The sequence below is a fragment of the Lithobates pipiens genome, unplaced genomic scaffold (assembly GCF_037356315.1).
Source record: "Lithobates pipiens isolate NorthernLeopardFrog02 unplaced genomic scaffold, aLitPip1_a1.2 Scaffold_23, whole genome shotgun sequence".
Lineage (NCBI taxonomy): Eukaryota > Metazoa > Chordata > Amphibia > Anura > Ranidae > Lithobates > Lithobates pipiens.
In genome coordinates, this window is record NW_027507785.1 from 58741274 (window position 1) to 58767234 (window position 25961).

The following is a 25961-nucleotide window of genomic DNA, read 5'->3' on the forward strand; positions in this document are numbered from 1 at the left end:
TTATAATAAATATCCCCCAAAAATATATAAAAAAACATTTTTTTCCCTCAGTTTAGGCCGATACGTATTCTTCTACATATTTTTGGTAAAAAAAATCGCAATAAGCGATTATTGATTGGTTTGCGCAAAAGTTATAGCGTTTACAAAATAGGGATAGTTTTATAGCATTTTTATTAATAATTTTTTATTATTTTTTTTTACTAGTAATGGCGGCGATCGGCAATTTTTATTGTGACTGCGACATTGTGGGGGACCCATCGGACATTTTTGACACATTTTTGGGACCATTGTCATTTATACAGTAATCACTGCTATATAAATGCAGTGATTCCTGTGTAAATGACACTGGCAGTGAAGGGGTTAACCAGTGGGTGGCAGTGTAGGGGTTAAGTGTTCCTAGGGGTGTGTTACTAACTGTGGGGGGGTTGGGCTTTCATTTAGTGAACACTGATCTCTGCTCCAATCACATGGAGCAGAGATCAGCATCACTAGTTGCTAGGCAGAATGGAGATATGCTGTTTACAACGGCATTTCTTCATTCGGCCGCTCCGTGAGACAATCGCGGGTATGCCCGCAGCGATCGAGTCCGCGGGTCCTGCGACCAGACTCACGGGGGTCCCGACCAGCGCAGGAGCGCGCCGCCGGCAGCGCGCTCCCGATGGCAGGGCGGCAAATTTAAAGGGACGTACAATTTAAAGGGACGTACATCGGCGTGCGCTGGTCGGCAAGTGGTTAATACATTGAAGTCCATTTTTATTTTCATTTATTTTTTTTCAATACATTTTTATTGACTTTTACACAATACAGTTTATGCAAAAAAACACGTATCATGTGCATTACATTGTATGTACATTAATACAAAAATTATAACCCAAACAGAGTTTTATTAATTCTGGGTTTCAAATCCAGTAAACAAATGCCAAAGTGGCTAATGTAGATGCTGTGAATATAATAACATATGCAATATAACCTGAAGGGGAGGAGGAGGGGATGGGGGGGAAGAAAAAAGGAGGGCGAGCGCCAAGTAAAGGTCATGTCATGAGGAGGATTGTTAGTTGGGGTGTCTTTTTGTGTACCATTGAAGTCCATTTTTGATCTACATAATCATGGGTCAAAAATAGACTGATGGAATGGCAATATGAAAGGCCCTAATTACTTTAAGTTTTTTTTTCATTTTAGTTTTTTTTTTCCGTAAACACCCCCCACCAAAAAAATTTAATTTTACAAATACTGTAGCTGCTGACTTTTAATATAAGAGCACTTACCTGTCCAGGCACCCCAGCTGATTTTCCAATCGGCTCTCGGATTCTGCCGCCACCATTCATCGTAAGGTAAGCCAACAATGAATCCTTGCGGCTTCACAGCTGGTTCCCTGCTGCACATGCGCTAAACGCTCTGCGCTTTCTAAATGGCCCGGCGGCAGCGGAAGTAGGAGGAGGACCGGACTTCCGAGGGACCTCGTCGCAGCCAGGTCTCCAAGGAGTGGCCATGGGTACCTGTCAAGAACAGGCACCTGCTCCCAAAGGTGCCAAATGTGGCAGCGGAGGGGGGGGGGAAGCAAACAAGTGGAGCTTCCCCTTTTGGGTGGAGCTCCACTTTAACTTGTTTTCTTGGTCTTGTATCAATTTCTGTGTTTTTGAGATTTGTTTATGTATTGCTGTCATAGGATAATACATCTGGTATGAACGAAGAAGAGATGAGAGAAGTTCTGAAAAAAATCTTTTGTTGGTTTTTGTCAAGTTACAGATTTAAATTAGTATTTGTATTTATCAATGATACAAAAAGTTCTTTCATAGAAAATGTGAAAATGTGGAATAGACCCCCTCCAGAGGTGTTTATGGCCAGCTCAGTAGATTTCTTTAAGAAAGGCCTGGATACTTTCCTAAATGTACATAATATAACTAGTTACTAACATTTATAGGTAATGTTGATCCAGGGAAAATCCGATTGCCTCCCGGGGGATCAGGAAGGATTTTTTTCCCCTGCTGTAGCAAATTGGCTCATGCTCTTATTAGATTGTAAGCTCTTTTGAGCAGGGCCCTCTTAATCCTCTTGTATTTTATTGTATTATAACTGTATTGTCTCCTGTTTATATCGTAAAGCGCTGCGCTATATAAATCCTTTATAATAATAATGCTAATAATGGTTCTCTGGGGATTTTCGCCTTCCTCTGGATCAACTGTGGGTATAAGATTGTGTATATGGGATTGTATAATATTTATTATTTATTTTTATGGTTGAAATAGATGGACTTTTTTCAACCTAACTATGTAACTATATAGCTTTCTCAATTTTTGCAAGGATAAAAAAATATATGTATTTGTTCATAGGACATATTTATAAATGAGAGAATTAGGCACGTTTTATATTGGGGGTCTCTGCAATTTGCTTTTAACTTTGGATGTAAATAATGTATTATTCCTAAATAAGTTTCCTAAAATGTCATACATTTCAGGGATCTCCAGGGCAGAATGGTCAATCAGGAGTAATGGGACCTGCGGTAAGTCTATTCCTGTCGCTATTTTTAAAAAACAAATACAAATTTTTTGAGAAATGTTTTTACTACCTATTTTAATTCTTTTTTAACACACATTATTTAGCACTGACATATTCCTGTTGCAGAGATCATTTTGCGGGGACACATCAGTCCTTGTCCCAAAATGGGACTAAATTGTAGTCTCGTGATGTCCCTATAATATCCCATGTAGGGATAGAGCTGGCAAACTGAGAGAAAAACCAAATGCTTGTGGGGAGAAAAGTCTTTTTGAATGAGAGTGAGAGGACTTCCTCCATTGTTACATACGTCCAGACAATGAAGCACAACACAGCAGCTATATGACTATGTAATTCATGTCTTAGGCCCATTTTGAAAATTGAGGCTGGTACTGGACATTGGAGGTAATGGATAGGCTTAGTAAATTTGGTTTATAATCCAAATTCCAGGATAAAGCATATGTCTGGCAAAATAAAATAAAGAAGAAACATAAGAAACATAAGAAGAAACATAAGAAGAAACATAAGCAAAACTTGTACATTCCTCCATGTTTTGTCTCTTTAAAATATGCTGGAAGCAGGGAAAAATACCTGTTGATCTGCCATAAATCCAGTGTGCTTCCAACTTTCTGTTTGAGCTGACAAAACTACCTCCATCCTGAATTTGCATGCAGCATCTGCCTACATTTTCCTCTGCCGGACTACAAAGCACTCTCTCATTTTTATATTATAAAGGGGGGGGGGGGTGGCCTGTAGCCCAGCAGGGGAGAACTCAGGCAACACTGCTTGGGATTTCAGTGTGGCACAGGCAGCTTTGTCGGCTCATTACATGATGTTAGCAGCACACTGGACTTCTATTAGATCAGCATATCATTTTCTTTACTTGCAGCATTTTTAAAGAGTTGACACATAGAGAGACGTGCCAGTATTGCAGAGATATACTGAATATGTTTTTATTTTGCTCAGACATACAATTTAAGGGATATATTTATAAAACCTTTATTGCACGAATGTCAGAAACATTTGTGAAAGCTGAACTAAATTTTCACTGTGTTTTCCAATGGATTAACTCTTGCATTGTTTTCTGAGATGCCTAATGGAGAAAATCTTCTGCATTTTTGTCACTGGGTAGAGCTGACAATGCAGGAGTTAATATGTTCAAAGACACACAATAACATTTAGTTCAGTTTGTATGAATATTTCTGATATTTATGCAACAAATATTTTATATATAGACCCCTAAATATCAGGTTTAGGGTTATCGTAAGGGTTAAAGCTGATCCTCATATTATAATCTGATTGTATAGTTTCCTTTACATTTACGAAGATTGTGCAGTGGCCAGCCTTCTTACCCTTATTGTCTTAATGGAATGGACTGGACTCAGATCTTGCAAGTAACATTTTTATGTTGTTTTCTTCACAGGGACCTTTAGGGCCACAGGGTATCCAAGGAGAAAAGGTAAGTAGCACCTTCTGGAGGCTTGTAAGGCACATTTGACACTGTTATCTCCTAATTGTATTCAGCTTTTCCTTTTGTTTGGTCAGTACAGAGAAATCTTGGAAGCACTTATTTTGCCTTCTATTGATACAGTGTTCACTTAGGACTGCAGAGTATGAAAACCTCACCTAATTCCACTGCCAGAAGAGTTTACACTCTGCTACAGGGTTTTTCAACCAAGGTTCCACAAAACTCTTGAGTCCTGCAAGGGGGTCCCACCACTGGCCACAACTAGAGCATATCCCTCATTGCCCAATGGTGACTTCAGTATTCTCTGCAGGATACAACATCTGCCATGTAGTTCAATGAGTTACAGTAGCTGAGTACCATTGAGGGTATTGAAATCAGCTCAATAGTACTCTCTTAGTTATGACATATTACATAGTTTAGTTCTGGCATGTCCAGGGTATGAAAACCTCTCCTAGTGCCTCCCCAGAAGAGTTTACACTCTGGTACAGGGTTTTTCAAACACGGTTCCACAAAACACTTGGGTTCTGCAAGGGGGTCCCACTACTGGCCACAATTGGAGCATATCCTTCTCTGCCCAATAGTGACTTCAATATTACGCACAGGATACCACATCTGCCATATAGTGCAATGAGTTACAGTAGCTGAGTACCAATGAGGGGATTGTTATAAGCTTGATTGTTCTCTTAGTTCTGGCATGTACATGGTTTGAAGACCTCACCTAGTTCCTCCCCCTGGAAAAGTTTACACTCTGCTACATACTTTTTTAACCAAAGTTCCACAAAAATCTTGGGTACTGCAAGGGGGTTCCACCACTGGCCACAATTGGTGCATATCCCTCTTTGCCCAATGGTGGCTTCAATATTCCCTGCAGGATAACACTTCTGCCATGTAGTGAAATTAATTACAGCAGCTGAGTACCTATGAGGGGATTGATATCATCTCAATGGTATTCGTTTAGTTCTGGCATGTTACATCACCATTGTAAGCAAGCATCCATTGTATGCACTCTAATCCCAGTTCACCTAACCAATCTGTATGTTTCTAGATTCTGAGAAGATAAACAGAACAGACATTTTGATTATTTCCATAAAAACATCCCATCCTGACAGTTACTTAAATCAGAATCTCATGCTTAATGTGAGCCATGGGGTTGTTCAATGACATTCTCAGACACTCTCTATGTGCTTTTTTAGGGTGACCAAGGAGCTCCCGGTGAGCCTGGCAAAGTGGTAAGTAAATAGGTTCAGTTCACCATGCAATTGTAATGCTTATCTTAGTATGTTACCAATGTTTCTTGTACATTTTCCAGATTTCCGTAGCCCCTGGGATGAAAGGAGATAAGGTGAGATTATATACCTCTTGGGTTTCATATACACAAAATCTAACTTTAACTTTTTTTACTGTATAAAAGAAAATCATAGACAAAGAAAGATCATTTTAAAAAAGTAATGAAAAAACATTAGGATAACCTAGATGATCTCAAGCATAATGCAATATGAACTGTTTAACTTGGCAAATTATTTGCAATTGTGTTTTATATTAAAATGTAATACAGGTATCTATGCATGGGAAAACTCAATTGCCCATACTGGGGGTACCAACATCCCTCTAAATCAAGCCAAACCAATAAAAAAAAAAACATTAATGGGACTTTATACCATACTTACATCATTTAGTGATATGTCTAAAAAAATCCATCTTTTAATATAGTCCTTTAAAATCTTATATAAGCATCAGTGGCGGCCCGTCCATTAGGGGCGCATGGGCGTCGCTCCCCCCCCCGTCCATGCGTGCAGCCCCCTGATCTACATGCAGGGCACCGGATGCATGGATTCCAATGGGGGGGGGGGGGGTTAAGCACGTGATTAGAGCCAGAGGCTCTAATAGGCTTCAAAAAAGATTGGGCTCGGGGCATCGGATGGATTGTTTACGGCCCCCCCAACCACCAGCCCCCACTGATAAGCATGTTTATAAAACAGTGGATAGATGTTACGATGTTACAAAAATATATTCTATAAGCACCACCCTCATCATACCATCAATAATATCTTGTTGCAATATTGCATATAAAACAAATTTCTTGTAATTAATGACAATTAATGACAAAACTCTGTCAGGCCCTCCAAAGCAGCTGAATGATGTTTGAGTATGGTACCTATAAAACCCAATTAAGGTTCTTTTTAATTGTTTTTTCAATTGTGTTTAATCAGTTTGTGTTTGTAATCATTTTAAAACAATATATACATTAAAAATACTATGGATTCCCCTTGAGTTAATTATGAAATTCAAATGACATTAAATCTAGAGAAAGTTTTATGAATTCAGATGTCCCAATCCAAATTGAAATTTCTATGTTATTTTTGTCAAATTTTATTCCCAAAGGGACCAAAGTCTGCTCTAATGGCTATTTCTGAATTTTTGCTGCTTCTCCTGTTGTCTTTGCCCCCTAAGCTTGACTTCCAGTGTCACCAGGTCCCATCCTTCTTTCTAATCCCTTGAAGAAGTACTGTATATGATGCTCAATCAGTTTTTGGCCCCAACATTCCATCAGACAGGGTTGACAAGAGCTTCCCAAACCATTCTGCACTGCTGTGCATGTTTTTCTACTCGGTAACGCACACTGGTTTGGATTCCTATTTACTTGAACCACAACAAATTAGAAAATGTATATACGGACTTTTTAGACAGTAAGGTTAAAAGTTATATAAATCTTATTCGCAAAACCCATAAAAGTTTGCTACATTTTTCATCTTGTTATAAAACACATCATTAAATCAATGCACTCTGAAGTTATACACACAGGAGGTGTGTCCCTCCTGGAATAGCCATGCATAGGAGCTGTAGGATGGACTAAGCAATGCCTGTAAACTCTTCCAGATGTGGGGATTCCGCCTTCATAGAGATTATTGCTCAACATGTTCCGCGACCTGATAGTTGCTTCCTCAGGAGCTTGTAATGCTTTAGGTACAAACATATAATTGTAGACGCACTCAACTCAAAGTCAGGCTGTGCAGGCCTGCAGCTGCCAAATTACGGGGGGGGGGGGGGCAATACAGTAAGTTCCTCTAGGTCAGGGGTCTCAAACTGGCGGCCCTCCAGCTGTTGCGAAACTACAAGTCACATCCTGCCTCTGCCTGTGGGACTCATGCTTGTAACTGTCACCCTTGCAATGCCTCATGGGACTTGTAGTTTCGCAACAGCTGGTGGGCTGCCAGTTTGAGACCCCTGCTCTAGGTGAAAGGATGCACCATGCCATCAGTTACATTGACCTTGGCAGTGTTTAGCTCATCGTTCCTTAGAGAGTTATGCCCCAGACAATTTACCCATCTGAAGATGGATCAGAAAGGAGGAAGAGACTGTATGTAAGTCTGGCTAATTCTGCAAAAGCCCAGGATTAGGGAAACATAGGTAAGCAACTGCCCTTCAAATGAATATCCTGGTTGCATATGAAATATTATATTCCTCCTCTTCAATAAAACAGCACATGCTGCAGCCACTACATTTAGTGTTGTAGGTCCTAGTTACCTGAACAGAGCTTGCAGTTCAGAAATTAAAAATTTTGGAGGTTCACGTTTTCAAAAAGTTTGGCTAAACCGCAAACTTTCATTTTTTTTTTTCATCTCTAGTTATGAACACAAATGGTTGCATAAGGGCTTCTTCTAGTATCTCTTAGTAAATGAAAAGTTAAAAGAATTTGGGAGCTAGGTGGAGTTCAGCGAATGGCCTGGGTTTACTACAACGTAGGTGGCACAAAAACTGGATGAAGTAGGGTTACAGAACAGAGTGGAACTGCACGTGGGAAATAATATTGGCAACTTTCTTTTGAACTGGTTTTCATGTTTTCCAACAGGGAGATCGTGGTCTTCAAGGACTAGAGGGACCAAGCGGCGCCAAAGGAGAGCCAGGAGACAAAGGAGAGAGGGTAAGTGCTGACCATTAATAACATATTTCTAAAGCAGGGGTCTCCAAACTTTCTACACAAAGGGCCAGTTTACTGTTCTTTAAACTTTAGGGGACCGGACTGTGACCAGCGGGTGTAGAAGATGTACTGGTATTAGTGGGAGTAAACAGTGTCCCCTGTTTGCTATTAGGGGGAGGAATAGTACTCCATGTTTGGTATTAAGGGGAGGAATAGTGTCCTATTTCTAGTGTCGGTGTGAGCTATAGTGTCCCATCATTGGTGCCAGGGGAAGGAATAGTGTCCCATCATTGCTGTCAGTGGGAGGAATAGTGCCCCATTATTGTTATCAGTGGGAGAAACAGTGGGCACATCACTGGTGTCAGTGGGAGGAATAGTGCCCCATTATCGGTGTCAGTGGGAGGAATAGTGTCACATCATTGGCATTAGTGGGTGGGATTGTGTCCCATCATTGGTGCCAGTGGAAGGAATAGTGTCCCATCATAGGTGTCAGTGGGAGGAATAGTTCCCCCCATTATTGTTATAAGTGGGAGAAATAGTGGCACATCATTGGTGTCAGTGGGAGGAATAGTGCCACATCATTGGTGTTAGTGAGAGTCATAGTGTCACATCATTGGTATTAGTGGGAGGAATTGTGTCCCATCATTGGTGTCAGTGGGATGAATAGTGCCCCATTATCGATATCAGTGAGAGAAATTGTGCCAGATCATTGGTGTCAGTAAGAGGAATAGCGTTCCATCATTGGTATCAGTGGGAGAAATAGTGGCACATTATCGGTATCAGTGGGAGAATTCGTGCCAAATCATTGGTGTCAGTGGGAGGGATAGTGCTTCATTATCAGTATCAGTGGGAAAAATAGTGTCCCATCAATGGTGTCATTGGGAGTAATAGTGCCCCATTAACGGTATCAGTGGGAGAAATAGTGTCCCATCATTGCTGTCAGTGGGAGGAATAGTGCCCCATCATTGGTGTCAGTGGAAAAAATAGTGCCCCATTGTCAGTGTCAGGAGCTATGCCCTACTGTTGCTAACAGTGGGGAAATAATGCCCAAAGGGCCGTACATAAGCAGGCAAAGGGCCGCACCCAGTCCCTGGGCCACAGTTTGGAGACGACTGTTGTAAAGTATCAGTAAGTATCATAATGTAAAAAAAATACAGCTGCTGTTTTAGTCTAGGTTTATTCACTTATATAGTGGTATCCTATTCAGAAAGACTTTACAGAGTTATACCTAGGCCCTGCCCCAGAGGAACTTACTAGCTAATATCTCTGTAAGTCCTACAAGAATACAAGCACTATGGCCAGTTTGGTCATAAGCCAATTTTTTTTAATTTTATTAATTTTTGGTTCACATTAGGAGTTCAGAAGTTCACAGTGAATATTGAAGGGATGTGATATCTAAAATGAATTCTATATTAAAAAACCTTATTAAAATGATCATCAATATCATGCTTTTTTTTTACCTTAGTAGATTGTGTTCTTTTTTTTTATAATTAGGGTGTTCAAGGTTTTGGCAGTCCTGGTCAGCCAGGAGCGAAGGGTGAATCAGGGGAGAGGGTAAGTCTTACAGTGTGTTGTCCACCATCTTATTCCTGTGTGGTCTTCTAATAATGGAATTTCATAAGTCAATGTAAAGAAAAGTGATGGCACAGCCAATAGCAGCGCATCATATCTTTCCTCAGTCGGTCCTAAAAAATAAGATTGCTTATTTGTTAAGGTTTACTGTGGTAAACATACTTTCTTATACTAATGGAAATTCTATTTTGATAAAGCATTACCCGGAAATCATACTACAGTACCTCTATAAAGATGCATACTAATAGTTTGGCTTTCAATAATGTAAACATATTTATTAAGTATACTGTTTCTGTTTTTCTTTAGGGTCCTATGGGTCCCATTGGAAGGGCAGGTGCAAAGGTATGTCCACTTGTGTTTAGAAAATAAATTATTTATTTCATCACCCACTTTCCCGCACCTAAAAACCTCTGCACCTCCCCGATTATAACTACCACGGACCTCACACATTGGAGCGATGACCACTTGCTATGCTGCTCCCTGGACTAATGACCACTCTAACCACCCAATCAGTAAGGATCACCAACTGCTGACCATATGACCCCTCTTTGTATCACACATGTATGTGCATAATTGTCCGTAATGCACTTTGAAACTCAATATGTATATTCCAATTGGGTGACCTCACAAGAAGTTTGGAAAATCTCTCCAACAGGGGCACAGACATACCAAAGGTTTATACTCTTGGCAAAAATTAGAAAAAAAATTGTTTCACATTAATAGATGTCAACCTTATTCAGTAGTCAAGTGCAATTTTCTGCATGCACACACCCAAGAAACTTACCGTTCAGTAGTACTGGGTGCTGTAATGACAATAGGCTGGAAACCGACCGTGGATGATCAAAGTGAAGAAATGTCATTAGCACACCAAGGATTCCTCGAAAGGGTTTATCGTTATTTTCGTGGTCACATGATAAACATACAACAACGTTTCGGAGATATGCAAGGTCCCTTCATCTTCACTTGCCTGACGAAGGGGCCCTGCGTGGCTCTGAAACATTGCTGTATGTTTAGCATGTGACCACCAAAATAAAGCTTTGGACTCTTTGGAAGAATTCTTGGTGTGCTGATGACATTTCTTCACTTTATTCAGTAGCCAGACACGTAAATGACACATTTTTCCACTCATACAATCACTTTTTTTCACACACTTGTCCACTTTTCTTTCTTCCCCTTCAAAAATTACCTTTTCCTTTTGCTATTCCAGACAGTGAGCGTATAGCTGCTGCTTAGATCCAATCCAACAAAAGTTCATACTGTGTTTGTTTACCCAGGGAGACCCAGGAGACGCAGGACAGAATGGAGAACCTGGAAAAACTGGTTCACAGGGGCCAGTGGGACCTCGTGGGAAGGATGGAGAAAAGGGAGAGAAAGGAAATGATGGTACTCAGGTAAGACTTTTCTTCTTGCTCCTAAAATACTGCTTCTCTCCATCTGTCTGCACTTTTTTCCAATCCCATGCAGAATTTGGTTGACTTGACAATTCTAATTTACCTACAAATATCCCCAGTTCTCCTTCTATACATGTTCTCGCTAATTTCCAGGCAATCTCATTGCCTGGTTCCTTGATCCACACTCTTAAATTCAGGATATCTCACAAACTTCCCCTCACCCCTGGTTTTATTTTTCACATGCTGTTGGTTGCTCACCTACCATTAAAATGCTTATAACACCTTAAAGCTTACTACTAGATTAGCATATATTCGATATATTCGATGCAATATATTCTCTTCAGCCACTGCTTCCTTCTCCACCACCTTACAAGCCACTTATATAAAGCTACCTCTTCCCCGACCTCTTGTTTCCACTCTCGTGCCTCTAAAGATCTCCAAACTACGGCCCTCCAGTTGTTACAGGATTACACACCCTATGATGCATTGTAAAACTCTGACATTCCCGGATACTAGCCATGATGGAAATTGTAGTTCCTGAACAACTGGAGGGCCATAGTTTCAAATGTATTGATCTTTTAAAAAGTAAAGGTTTATTTGTTTCATCAACATACAAAAAGAGGGAACACATTAACAATATCTTAACGCATGGCATTGTCAGAACTCCTTGTAAGAAGGACAAAAACCAAGAGAAAAACATCCAGTTGGATGTATCCAGTACAAACTCCAGGTCTTTTAAGGCAGTGGTTCTCAACCTCAGTCCTCAAAATAAAATAGCTGTCCAAAATACCAAGCCATTGACTCTCAACTCAAATCTTGTATCTCAGTGCAATGAAGGAACCCACAACTTCCATCCGTCACTCAGTGGGTAACAAAAGTAGAATAACTAAATAACATGGAAGACTTAGTGATGTCGACCCGCAACCAAAATGAGCTTTACACCAATGCATGGACCAACTGCAATATGTTTCTATTATGTGATGAAGGCACTGCCTTTTTAGACTCAAATTCATAATACTTTTCTTGACTCCAGCCTGTTTCTCCAGCAACTATTTCTTTATTAACAGCACCCCCCCCACCTTTTACAGCCTTAGGCCCGGACTCCCAACCCGCACACCACACACACACAGGCATAACACACCACATACACACCAGACACACACCAGACACAGCACACTCACACACACACATAACACACACACACCACACACACCACACACAGCACACTCACACACACACACCACACACACACATAACACACATGCAACACACTACCACATACAACTCCTACAACTCCCCCCCCCCCCTTGCGCACAAAAAGCCCCTCCCCTCATTTAAACACACAGACCCTATTTTTTTGTAAAGGAAGTCTTCCTAGTCCCAGCTCGTTTCCACAAAGCTGAGACATGTCCCTGAGACTCCTAGAGAAGCTGCAGCCATCACAATCCAAAATACAGTACAAGCTGCACTCACATGAGGAGTGCACATGCAGGAGGCAGCCGCAGGTGGCAGTAAAAAGCCTGATGTGAAAAAAGCTGCCGACTCTTCTGTTGTGAATGAATGCATAGAGAAAGAAAGGGCAGCTACGCTAATAGGAGGAAGAAAAGGGACAGGAGCCACTTACCGCCATCTTTCTTCCTGGCAGGTGTGCTCCACTCGCCCTCAGTTTATTTCCACTGAGAGCAAGCATGTGGGAATTTTGAGGGCTGATATAGGTATACTGTATACATTAGACAACGTTTTGGAAGATATAAAATTAAATTATGTTTTCCCATATTTTCAGTAAAGAGGTGACACTACCTTTTCCTTGTTTTTCTTTTCTTGTAGGGTGAACCCGGAACACCAGGAAGTGCTGGAGAGCGAGGTCTAAGGGTAAGAACAAATGTGATGACATAAAGGTTTTAATTAAAACAGTTCAGGAATCATGCATCTTTATCACGTAAAACCAATCACAGACCAGCTATTACTAAATTCAGCCAATAGATGAGTATACGTGATTGTTTGTCATGAGAACAACAGCCTCGAGGGACTTGTTCCAACTCCATGTGCTATTGTGGAACACCTCCCTGCTTAGTAACAAGTGCCGAAATCCAACTGCCGAAGGTGCTTGTTATCTCTCTAATGAATAGGGAATCTGTTTTATTATTACAGACCCGGTCAATTTGCTAATATGTCTCCATGCCTACTTCAAAAAAAGTCAATAACTTGGTTTTACTTTACATATGGATAACTAGAAACAAGGGAAAGAAAACCATAGGGGTTCAATCATATTTATTCATGTAAAAATCGGTAAGCAGGACTTTAAGGGCACCAATACAAAGATATACAGATATATAAAAACTCAATTGACTTTCCTTCTGGATTTTTCGTTTAATTTTCTATCCATGTTTGGCCAGTTTAAAAAAATAAACACCATGTATGTACACGTGATATAAGAACATTGCTATAACGTTATTCTTGTCAACTGTACATCTTTAACAAAAAACGTAAAAAAGAAAATGCCTAGTAATCACTAATGGTTATTTAAATCTGGAGCGCGGTTTTCTTTTATTGGGCCATTTTGTTCAGACATCTGTTTATTCTTTCGAAAAATTAATTACTGTGCTTCTTTCCCATTAGACTCTGGTTTGGTAAATATGCTGTTTTCTGCTTCCATCAATTAAGAATGGCAATTCTGTTTTCCTCAGGGTCCTCCAGGGATCAGGGGCATCTTAGGAGAAAAGGGAGACCAAGGGGAGCCGGGAGAAGATGGAAGGAATGTGAGTATCTATAAAGCCACATGAGGACTTTGGTAAATATATACCAGTAAACATAAAACAGGCTTTCTACCACGTTCATGATGTGTTATTTTAGAGACCTAAAATTTGATAAGTATTAATGTTATTGGGAGAGAGTTTGCTGGGTATTGTGTTGCTTACGAAGGCAGTGTTGGAAAGCAGATGGAATCAATCCAGACGTGGCAGCCAATATATAATTCCTTCAAACTGACAGAGGGCTGCAAATAAGGAATATGAGGGCCATGTGCAGCTCAGAGAAGACCAGTTCGACAAGACTCCTTTATCAGAAGGCTGTATAATCTCAGGGAATTTGTCAGACCAATAGTTGTCCTGTGGACAGATTCTCCCACCTGATCTGTGGATCTCTGGAGCTCCTCCAGAGTTACCATGGGCCTCTTGGTTGCTTCTCTCATGAATGCTCTCCTTGCCTTTCCAAGGCACTGTAGTTATTATGAAGGTACCAAACCTTTGGCCAGTTTTTTATCAAGGTCAACTGACCTACCAGCTTACACAAACTACATACAGCCAGTATCCCTGCTGGAAATTTAATCTTGGGCCCCAGCACTGAAAACCAAGAGCACTAACCACCTAGACAGCACACATATTATATTAAAGTGCACCCAATGGCTGTTTTCCATGTGACAGATTATCTTGAATTTTGGTTTATATTTTTTCATAAATTTGTATTTGATAGTTATTATCCCCAGGCCATTTGCTGTTTTTTTTTATTTTTTATTTTTTTTAGGTAATTTCAAACAAATCACTCTCTTTATGATTTTTCTTAGGGGAGCCCTGGACAGCCCGGTAGTAAAGGTGAACAAGGTGACCCGGTATGTATTTCATCCCTTGAATTTCATCCTACATAGCCCTTCAAAGTAGGACATTACACTGGTTTTGTAAAATAGAATTCCTCCTTGCAGAAGATACCTGGGATTCGTACACACATTGAAATTGTGAGCTGTAGGAGAAAGTAGCCCACAATCCCAAAATATGTGTTTAAAGGTACCTGGAAGCTGGCAGCCCCTGAAACATAGTCCAAACATTCCTAGGTATATGGCCTGGAGTCTAGAAGGAGTATAATACCATCTAGTCAATACCTTATAGGCCGTTTCCCTAACTGCCAAGGATTTTGCAGCTTTGCGTAAGTTATCCAGCATTGTATCCCAATCTTCTGGAGCAAACTGTTCATCACAGTCAGTCTCCCATTTACTTCTATATGGAGGCTCACCAGAGAAACCTGAAGTCAGCGCTGTTTTGTAGAGAACTGAAATGACGCCGTTGCCTCTGGGGGGAGTCACGGCAGATCTGTTCGAAGGATGTAGGTGGGGAGGAGGGGTTAGGACTAAAATTGTCTTATTTGTATAAATTGATAGTGTTCTCTAAGAGGAATTTGTTTTTGTGTGTGGAGGAGATCAAATGTGGCGAATGTATCTCTTAGTTGGAGATCAGTCAAGGTGACCAGGGAGTTGCATATCCACCATGAGAAACTTTTGGGATGGTCAAACGCTGTGGCAAATAAGGGTTCACCTAAAAAGGACGAACCTTGGGGTGCAGATGAAATCAGGCCAAGTTTACTTTTATTCCAGAGGATGAGAGAGTGCGTTACAATAGAGTTAAGGGAGGTAAGTTTGTGTATAGAGTTGGAGGGTGACCATACTATGTACGGGAGGCAATAAGGTCTGATGGAGTTGGATTCAAACCTGACCCAGGGTACCCTTGAATCCGGGATATTCCACTGAGCTATCTGGATAAAATGAGCAGCTAAGAAATAAAACCAGAGATTTGGTAGACCTAGGCCCCCTGTAGTTTAAGATTTATATAAAATGTGTTTGGAAAACCTGGGCCTTTTGTTCTGCCAGATAAATCTTTTAACATCCTACTGTCAATAAAGGATTTGGGGATAGTCATAGGGAGGGCTCTAAACAGATATAAGAGTTTTGATAACAGAGTTATTTTGAATGCCGTGACTCTCCCCAAAAATTTAATGCGGTAGGAACTCCAGATTCTAAGCAAGCTCCAAAGTCGGGACACACATGCTGGATAGTTCGCAGCGAAGATGGAAGACAATTGTGGTGTAATTTAGATGCCAAGATAGGGAATTTTATCAGTTGATCATTGGAATGGGAAGGATCCTCGGAGTGTCTCACACTGAGCAGAGGGTAAATTAATGGGGAGTGCAGTGGATTTCATTACATTTACTGTAAGTCTAGAGATAGAGGCAAATTTAGACAATATGGTGAATAAATTGGGTAGGGGGATTTGAGATTGGGTCAAAAAAAAAAGCATAACATCAGAATTTAAAGTGGGAGGATTCAATCGGATATCTGGATATATCCAGGTGTTTAATAGTGGTTGCTAGGGGTTCCGAACTTGTCACCGCTGACATCCGCTGCTCCATAGGAGGGAAAGGAGGCTCCGATCGGGTCCACCTGAAAAACTGACTGGTGGACCTGATCTGAAAGCCCGTGTGAAAGGACCCTTACTGTCCCAGAGACACAACAGGAACATCTCCCAAACCAAGGGGCATTCCCCTCTCAGACCATTTTACCTGAAGCAGGTGTCCTCATTGTCAGATTTCCTTTTACCTCTAAAATTCCCCTAATTTTATGTTTTGGTGACAAGGGTCACCAGTACAAATATATGGACGTATTTCCCCAGTGGAGACAGGCAGCAGCAAAAACTTGATAGAATGTCTAACCTGTTTCCACTCTTTCCAAAATTGAAAAAAAGTTTTGCCAAGAGATTCATTTTAACTTTTTTGGAAATATAAAGGTTGGAAAATGCATGAGAGAAGAGCATTCTTTGCTTCATGAACTGGTTCATGTAGGAGGGCCTGCACTATTGGCACAAAAGGGGCCCCAGTTTAACATAGCCTTGGGCCTCAATTATTAAATCTACTCTGCCTTCTGTGCAAAGTCTGTTTAAATTTACCAATGATTGTAGTATGAGGGCTTTCCTAAAAAAAAATTGAACCTATCTCTATGATTATCAGGCAGGCCTTCGTACTACATTGTTTTTGGCAGTATTGATTACACAATCAGTCTACATTGTACATAATTCTCAAATGAATCACTGTCAGTGGCTTGCTGTAAATCAACATTTTTTTTTATACTTTTTTAGGGACCCCAGGGACCAGCTGGACCACCAGGGAAACCAGTAAGACTATTTAATTACATGTATATTTAGCATTACATGACCTCTTTTTGCATACCATCTATATTATGGTTGTCATGTTGTGTCATTTCTGTTATTTTTATCATGTTGGATGTCATTCCTTTTATTATTATTATCATTATTATCATTTGTATTATGGTATTATGTTTTCTTTTTCAAGGCTTCTTCTGAATTAATAACAGCTGGATTGAAAGGGGATAAAGTAAGTGGTTATACATTATGTTTTTTTAAACTAATAGAAAATATTTGTATTTTATACTGTATATATTTTATTTTTTAAATTTGTATTTTTGACATCCTTTCCAAGCGCTCACTTTTATCCATATTCATATATTTAGGGAGATGCTGGAGACCCCGGGGAGCATGGGGGAAAGGGACAGAAGGGCGAACCTGGTGCAGGCGGCCTCCCTGGAGAAAGGGTAAATAAGACATGTCTTCCATATTCTAAGTGATATTATTATTATTATTATTATTACTATTATTATCACCATTATTATACAGAATTTATATAGCACCAACATTTTGAAAAAAGGCCAGTCCTCCTGCAAGATAATGTCATATTGTGCTAGAATGCATGGTCAGCCTGCTAACCAACTGAATTGTCCTGTCTAACAGTATGCATTAAAAACAGGGGTTTAGTTTGCACCCATTTGCAAATACATGCGTAAGTTACAGAGCCCCATCAAGGCATCCCAATATATGTAGTCCTAACTCTAAATTTTGAGAGCCTTCACACTTGAATCACATGCATTATAATGGATAGGCAGAGGGTAGCTGAGCCTGGAGGCAGCCCACCCCTCAAAGGCACAGGGGTGCACTGGACACCAAGCACATAGCACCATGATAGCAAAGGTGTCGAGTACGTCCCTTTACTAATAGTTCAACAGAACAAACAAATGGCCACTGCCCAACTGGCCTTTGCAGCAAGGAGCACGTGGAAGGGCAACGCATGCAAAACAAAACCAAAGACATTCCCCCCCTCGACTTACCAACCAGGCTGCTAACCAACCTAATTGTCCTGTCTAACAGTATGCGTTAAAAACATGGGTTTAGTTTGCACACATTTGCAAATACATGCGTAAGCTATAAGGCCCCATCAAGGCACCCCAGTATCTGAATAGTCCTGACTCAAAATGTTAAGACTCCACAGTGGAAGCACATTCATGTCAATGGATAGGCAAAATAATTGTAGGTAAATGTAGAGGAAACAAGTTTACTACCACTTCAGGAAAGGGGGCAGTATAGTTACAGTATAACTAAAGACAAGAGGATTGGGGTGGGGGATCCTCCTGAGAATTTACGATCTAAAAAGGAAGGGGAAGTGATACAAAAAGTGATAACTGCATGGATATGAGTTGGCTCAGGTATGAAAAAGCAGTTTTTAGGTGGAGGAGGGATAGGCTCCACTAAAGACATGAGGTTTTTAGGGATCGCATATAGGTGGACACATTAGGAGATGGCTAGACAGGTTGGGGTAGGGAGTTCTAGAGGATGCAGAGGCTCTGGAGAAGTACTGAAGGCGAGCGTGACAGGAGGGGACGTGGGAGCTACCGATCAGGCGGGCTTGGGAGGAGAGAAGAGGACAGATTAGTTGATGTATTGAACTGTGGTTGGTGATGTAGTTGAGGACAGAGATGTGGATGGCTATGTATGTCATTGTTAATTGTATTTTTTGATGACATTTTAAACCAACCAATTATGTCTGGTGATGACTTTAGGATTAAAAAAAAGGTAGCTGTGAATAGGTAGTCAAAGATATGGGTCTCTTCATTTAAAGCGGTAGTAAACCCGCACATTTTTTTTTTAAACCTGCAAAGCAAAAGGCATAATGAGCTAGTATGCACCGCATACTAGCTCATTATGAAATACTTACCTTAGAACGAGGCCCCGACATCTGGCCCGATCCACGCCGAGGGAGCTGACATGCTCCCTCTGCGTTTCTTCCGGGTATCGCGGCTCCGGCGCTGTGAGTGGCCGGAGCCGCGATATCGTCACTCCCGCGCATGCGCGCGGGAGATTTCAGTCCGGCCACTCGGCCGCTGCCAGATTTTGACGGCGAGAAACCCCTTGTGCGCATGCGCCGCTGCAGTCAGCGGCGCATACCGAGGGGAATATCTCCTAAACCGTACAGGTTTAGGAGATATTTTTTTTACCTACAGGTAAGCCTTATTATAGGCTTTCCTGTAGGTAAGAGTTAAAAATGTGGGTATACAACCACTTTAAAGTATAGGACCTGCCAAAACATTATTTTACAAAAAGTGGAAGAGGGTTAAGACCTTTGTGGGACTTTATTGCCTGGGACACAGGCAGGAATACTGAGGTTACAACCCTTCCATAATCTAACCAAATCCCAAAACATACATTTTGGCTGAAATCGATCTTTGCCAAGTGGCCTGGCATACACTCAGGGCTGGTACAGCTGAAGTCAGAATTAATTAATCAATTCTTCTTATTTTCCTTCAGGGTATTGAAGGACCCAGGGGACCTCCAGGAAATCGGGTGAGTTTCTGCAATTTTAGGATTAATCTAAATCCCGAGTTTAAAGTACGATGACTTGAGTCCTGCTGCTTTGTTGAAAGTCACATTTGTAAAAACAGTAGAGAACCGTGCAAGTTTAGAGGTCTCTATGGAGGGCTGCAGGTTCTGTGCACACTTAGCTATGCAATTAAAACAGCCTCTGCTAAGGAAAAATCTGCAGAACCCTCTTTAACAAAATTTAAAAATATTTCTTAATTTTGTTTATTAAGTTCTGACCACCTGCAGACAGCAAAGGAAATCCTAAGGAGGTCTCATATAGCATCTAGTGTACTAAACAGAGACTTGAATGATTCAGAGGAAAGAAACCGACCCCCCTTCCCATCCCCACTTCTCCTCTAAGCCCTTGTACACACGGTCGGACATTCCGATGGACAATGTCCGATCGGACCATGTTGTCAGATAATCCGACTGTGTGTGGGCTCCATCGGACTGTTTCCGTCGGAATATCCGACGGACAAAGTTTTAGAGCTGGGCTATAAAACTTTCCGACAACATGATCCGATCGGACTTTGTCCGAATGTGTGTAGAGAATTCCGATCGGACAAAGTGCCACTCATGCTCAGATCAAATTCCTAGACCAAAGCTATTGGCTACTAGCCTGAACGTAGTCCCATCGTAATGAAATAACGTCATCACGTTACGCACAATGGGATTTTCTGACAACTTTGTCCAACCGTGTGTATGCAACACCAGTTTCGGACAAAATCTGTCGGACAAAATCCGACGGATTTTGTTGTGGGAATGTCCGACCGTGTGTACAATGGCTAACAGAATAGCAACATCTTAAAGTGGCTGTAAAGGCAAAAGGTTTCTTATCTTAATGCATTCTGTGCATTAAGATAAAAAATCCTTCTGTGAGCAGCAGCCCCCCCTCAGCCCCCCTAATACTTACTTGAGCCCCATTTTGATCCAGCGATGTTGCCATTGGCTGCCTCTGCTGTCAATCAAAGTCACTTAGCCAAGAGAAAGAAAGGGAGCTGGGACGAACTGCAGCTCCCTGTCTGAATGGACACATGGAGCTGTAGCTCAGCTTGGGTGCCCCCATAGCAAGCTGCTTGCTGTGGGGGCACTCAACAGGATGGAGAGGCCAGGAGCACCGAAGAGGGACCTGAGAAGAAGAAGAGGATCGGGGATGCAAAGAGCAGGTAAGTATTATGCCGCGTACACACAATCAGACTTTCCGACGGGAAATGTTGGATGTGAGCTTGTGTGTATGCTCCACCGAACATTTGCTGTCGGAATTTCTGCCCACAAATGTTTGAGAGCAGGTTCTCAAATTTTCAGCCAACTTAACTTTGTTGGTGGAAAGTCCGATCGTGTGTACCTAAGTCCGTCACACAAAAGTTCACGCATGCTCGGAATCAAGCAGAAGGAGCCGCACTGGCTATTGAACTTCTTTTTTTCTCGGCTTGTGGTACGTCTTGTACGTCACCGCGTTCTTGACGTTCGGAAATTCCGACAACATTTGTGTGACCGTGTGTATGCAAGACAAGTTGGAGTCAACATCCTTCGAACAAAAATCCACGGTTTTGTTGGCAAAAAAGTCCGATCGTACGTTCGCGTGTACTACATGTTTGGTACTTTTATAGAAAATAAAACGAGACTTTACAATCACTTTAACAATTTGATAAACTTTGCTTGCCAGAAAGCCTAAAGAAAGTAGGCTTGTGCAATTCGTTTCGTAATGAATTGAAATTCGGCCGAATTTTGCATCTTTCGGACATTCGGATGCATCCGAATAAAAAAATAAAGGATTACAACGAATACGAAAGAAATATAACGAATGAATTCGAATGAATTCGACATGGTTCGGTAATTCTTTAAAGATCTAATGAAACAAAAGGTCAGCTCAAAGTAAATCTTATAGTCCAATCACCTAATTAATTTTGTGCCGGAGGATGGATTACTAGCAAAGTGCATTCCTGAGAACTGAGTGAGAAGGGTGTTGTATTGTATTTGAGCCGAGGAGAAGAGACGTTGTCATTGTGTGTGTTAAAAGATTCAATAAACAAACAACTTTCTAAACTACGAATCATTATCACGAATGTCTATACATACATAAATAGCGAATTTCAACGAATACAAACGAATGAATTCGACACTCTACGAATAATAACGAATTATCCGAAAACGTATTAACGTAACATAACGAATATAACAGAACGAAATTATTATTTTATTATATATTTTATATTTTATATTATTATTATTATTATATTATTATTATTATTATATATTTTTTATTTTATATTTTATTATAATTATTATAATTATTATTTTACGAATGACAACGAACCGAAACTAAACAAAATTTTCCCTTGTGCACAAGTCTAAAAGAAAGTGCCGGGCCTTCATATTAGAATGCCTAGCATGCTTTGCAGGAACATATTCATGTACATAGCCCATTAACTGCAAAATAAAGGTTATACTGAATGTAAATAATTTTAAAAATTAATCTACATTAATGAGCTTCAAAGTTTGTAAAAAATGTTAAAATTAAACCAATCAAAAAGCCTTTCCTCTAAATTCTGCTATTTCAATGTTTATTTAGGGGGACCCTGGAGATCGTGGAGCTCCTGGCGAAAAGGTAAACAGATAAGAATTCTTATTCACTATTAAAATAATTCTGCATAGGAGATCATTAATGTGAAGTGTTTTGTTTTTTTAATTCAATTTACGTCATTGTGTGGCCTTGTTTTGGAAGTGGAGCCCTGCCCACGCCAGTGTCCTTCATTCCACCGGATCCTGTGCTAATGACATCCAGATTCCCAGTGGCATGAAGTGCATCAGCTGAGGCTATGAGCAACGTTCACCAGCTGTGACAGATGACCCCTGGCCACCTTGATCATGTGATTCAGTAGTAAGAACCTTTTCTTTTAATTTCCTTAAAGGGAGACCGTGGACCTCCTGGAGCTGATGGAAGGAACGGAGTCGATGGGAAGCCTGGACAGCCAGGATCTGCGGGGCTAAGAGTAAGTGAAAGATTCTTGTACCCCCCAACTCTGCCTAATTCGGAAAGTTCAGGGCCTGAAGGGCAGGGCTTAACAGAGTGGGTGGGGTTTGCCCACATACTGATAAAATGGGGTGGAGTTAGGTGGATTGTATTTTTTTTTTTTAAACATTTTTTTGCGACCCTAGCATCTATAACCAACTATACTTTAGTTAGAAACGTCTAATTTATCTAGTAACTATTATTTATGTATTGCATTTATTTTTTCCTTTTTTCTGTTGTTTTCTTATATACAGTTATCTACTAATTATTTATTTTCATCTCTAGCTTATGTATTCAGTATAGGGAAAAACTGATTGATTACACTTTGAATGTGCCTATTTTTTACATATTTTATTACATTCCTATTATTATCTACTAGTACTATCTGGAATTTTTATATTTTAATTATATTGAATTGAATGTGCATTGTTAAGGCAGACATGTATATATCAGTTTATTGGACATACACTATATTATCATAACTATTGGGACGTCTGCCTTTACAGGCTCATGAACTTTAATGGCATCCCAGTCTTGAATGAATGAATGAAATACTTGTATAGCACACAATGCGAACTGAATTGCCTCTAGTCTTAGTCCGTCGGGTTCAATATGGAGTTGGCCCAACCTTTGCAGCTATAACAGCTTCCACTCTTCTGGGAAGGCGGTCCACAAGGTCTAGGAGTGTGTCTATGGGAATGTTTGACCATTCTTCCAGAAGAAGAATTTGTGAGGTCAGGCGTTGATGGGGATGAGAAGGCCTGGCTCGCAGTCTCTGCTCGAATTCAACCCAAAGGTGTTCTGTCGGGTTGAGGTCAGGACTGTGCAGGCCAGTCAAGTTCCTCCACCCCAAACTCTCTCATCCATATCTTTATGGACCTTGCTTTGTGCACTGGTGCGCAGTCATATTGGAGCAGGAAGGGGCCATCCCCAAACTGTTCCCACAAAGTTGGGAGCATGAAATTGTCCAAAATGTCTTGGTATGCCGATGCCTTAAGAGTTCCCTTCACTGGAACTAAAGGGCCAAGCCCAACCCCACACCATAATCTCCCTCCACCAAATGATTTGGACCAGTGCACAAAGCAAGGTCCATAAAGACATGGATGAGCGAGTTTGGGGTGGAGAAACTTGACTGGCCTACACAGAGTCCTGACCTCAACCCGATAGAACACCCTTTGGTTGAATTAGAGCAAAGAATGGGAGTCAGGCCTTCTCGTCCAAATCAGTGCCTGACCTCACAGATGTGCTTCTGGAAGAATGGTCAAACATTCCCATAGACTATTATTGAACCCTACGGACTAAGACTGGGATGCCGTTAAAGTTCATGTGAGTGTAAAGGCAGGTGTCCCAATAATTTTACTAATATAGTGTATTTACTTGGGTGTATAGGACCCCCTTAGACAGAATTGTGAATTATAAATCAAGATGCACAGATCAAAGAATTACCATGTCCCTGAAAATTAAATTCTGGGATATTTACTAGGAAGAGCCTAGTATAAAATTTCATATCACTTAAAGGTCTTTTCAAAATGTTTAGGGATTAAAGTGGATCTTCACCCTCTGAGGAACCTCAAATCTCCCCTGCTACATGCGCTATTATTTTTTTGTTTCGTTTTGTTTACATTTTTTATGAATTAGTGCGACCCGACCCCTCATGCACATCACCCGCCTAGACAAATGACACGCACAGTGCTCGCTGTTCCCCCTGGAATATGCATGACATATATAGCATAGCTCATCATTCAGAAAGAAGGTGAGGGGGTTATCTAGCGGTGCATCATCAGGAGGTGCTCCAAGTGGAACCAAAAAGATTAGTGAGGCCCCTTGATGACGTCAAAGGCAACAGGGCTGCGCATGACCGAGCGGTGGCAGAAGACCAGAGGATCTCAGTGGGACAATGCTGGAGCGAATGAGTGGTTGAAGATCTGAAATGTGCCCAGAACATCCCGTATGTGGGGGTAAACAAAAAATAAATAAAAAAATAGGCGAGGGGAATGTCAGGGAATTATTAGACCAGACTGTGTGGACTGCACAGAGGAAACCCAGAACGAATGTGCGTAAAAATAACAAGTGTTTATTATAAATAAAAGGAAAGTGAAAACATACAGTGCACAACCAACCACAACAGAAAGAAATATATATACAATAAATAGGAACTACCGGAGACGTTAATGAAAGCCAGGCCGAGGTCATACACCAGGGAATCAGTCGATGGGTAAGGACGGATGGATGGGCTCAGGATTGGAAAGGGACAGGTCAGGTAGATACAGGGTTCAGGTACAGGGTTCAGGTACAGGGTTCAGGTACAGGTACAGGGTTCAGCGGTCAGGGCACTTGCAGAGAGAGATACCAAGGCAAAGCATATTAGCGCTTGCCGGGTATATATAAGACTGATGATTACCCTCACGTAACAGCTGATCGGAGCAGATGCTGTCTGCTCCACACTGCCGGAGTACACCCGCTGGTGAGCGCCGGTACTACAGTCCAGGGATCAAATAGTGCCACCAAGAGGTAGGTCCTCTTAATACAGGCCCTGGGTGTTAGAAGACACCCGCTGGTGGACACTGGTACTGCAATCCAAAAGATCAACAGCGCCACCAACGGGTGGACCTTTTCATGACAGGGAATGGGCAAAGATCCACTTTATGCCAATATGTTTTGATGAAAAAGCCTCCCTTCTTTAGGGCTGGAGCTGTCACTGTTGTTGATCAGATACACCAGAAGAACTTAGAAATGGCTAAATGAGAATTGAAAGAAGATATTAACATTTCTGGTCTTTAATTCCCTGTTTTCCATTTACTTTTAGGGTGAATTAGGAAAACAAGGAGAACCTGGGAGAGATGTAAGTATTTCACTGCAAACCCAAAGTGCAACACTGATGGACGACTACAGAACCCAACATCCATAACTGTTTGAAAGTTCAGGCATGCCATAGATGTTAGAACTTGTACTTTTTCACACCTTGTAGAAGCAAATATTTTTTTATTGAACTATTGCAAATTTTCTCACATGAAGATCTGGCCAGTAACAGCAATTCCGGTTGCAAGATGACAGCAAAAAGCCATGTTGTTAGCCTATCATGTGCACTACTTCATTGGCGGTTGGGCTATCTATCAAGTCTTCCAGATAGACAGACTATCTGCATACCTTTCCAACATTTTGAGATGGGAATGAGGAACATCTACTAACAAACGAATGTAGGTATAGGGCACGCCCCCTGCCACACCCTCTTAAAGGAGAATTACCCAAAACAAAAGGTTAATTAAATCCACAAGAGATTTTTTTTACCACTACTATTCCTTTATATTGGCGTTTAAAATTTACAAATGCACCAATTTAGAAATCGAATGAAAGGTTAAGCGCTGGGCTGGCTTCTCCCCATCTCCCGCTGTTGCGACTTTTACGTTGCCCACTTTTCCCTCCAGGCCTTAACGACACAGCGCAATTCAGGTGGTGGACCATGAATGGCTTCGGCGACGTACACTCCTTGCTTACTCCCACTAAAATCTTAACCTATGATGCTTTACGCTCGTCACATGACATACCTCTACGAGAATATTTCAGGTATCTACAGATCCGTCATTTCCTCCGGAGTCTCATTAAATCTCAGGACGCCCCATACAGGTTGACACCATTT

General features: G+C 41.1%; 1 protein-coding gene across 2 annotated transcripts in view; it reads left to right on the plus strand.

Moving 5' to 3' along the window:
• The window catches only part of COL7A1 (collagen type VII alpha 1 chain), a 294429-nt gene that overhangs the window by 176974 nt on the left and 91494 nt on the right, over positions 1–25961 (plus strand). For both annotated transcript variants that reach the window (XM_077451699.1, XM_077451698.1), the window contains exons 47-64: positions 2456–2500; positions 3917–3952; positions 5155–5190; positions 5271–5303; positions 7812–7883; positions 9375–9434; positions 9759–9794; positions 10727–10843; positions 12671–12715; positions 13531–13602; positions 14406–14450; positions 16741–16776; positions 16955–16996; positions 17133–17213; positions 19258–19293; positions 21884–21919; positions 22224–22304; positions 25131–25166. In XM_077451699.1, the coding sequence (XP_077307825.1) occupies positions 2456–2500; positions 3917–3952; positions 5155–5190; positions 5271–5303; positions 7812–7883; positions 9375–9434; positions 9759–9794; positions 10727–10843; positions 12671–12715; positions 13531–13602; positions 14406–14450; positions 16741–16776; positions 16955–16996; positions 17133–17213; positions 19258–19293; positions 21884–21919; positions 22224–22304; positions 25131–25166 (945 nt within the window). The remainder of the gene's footprint in view (positions 1–2455; positions 2501–3916; positions 3953–5154; positions 5191–5270; positions 5304–7811; positions 7884–9374; positions 9435–9758; positions 9795–10726; positions 10844–12670; positions 12716–13530; positions 13603–14405; positions 14451–16740; positions 16777–16954; positions 16997–17132; positions 17214–19257; positions 19294–21883; positions 21920–22223; positions 22305–25130; positions 25167–25961) is intronic.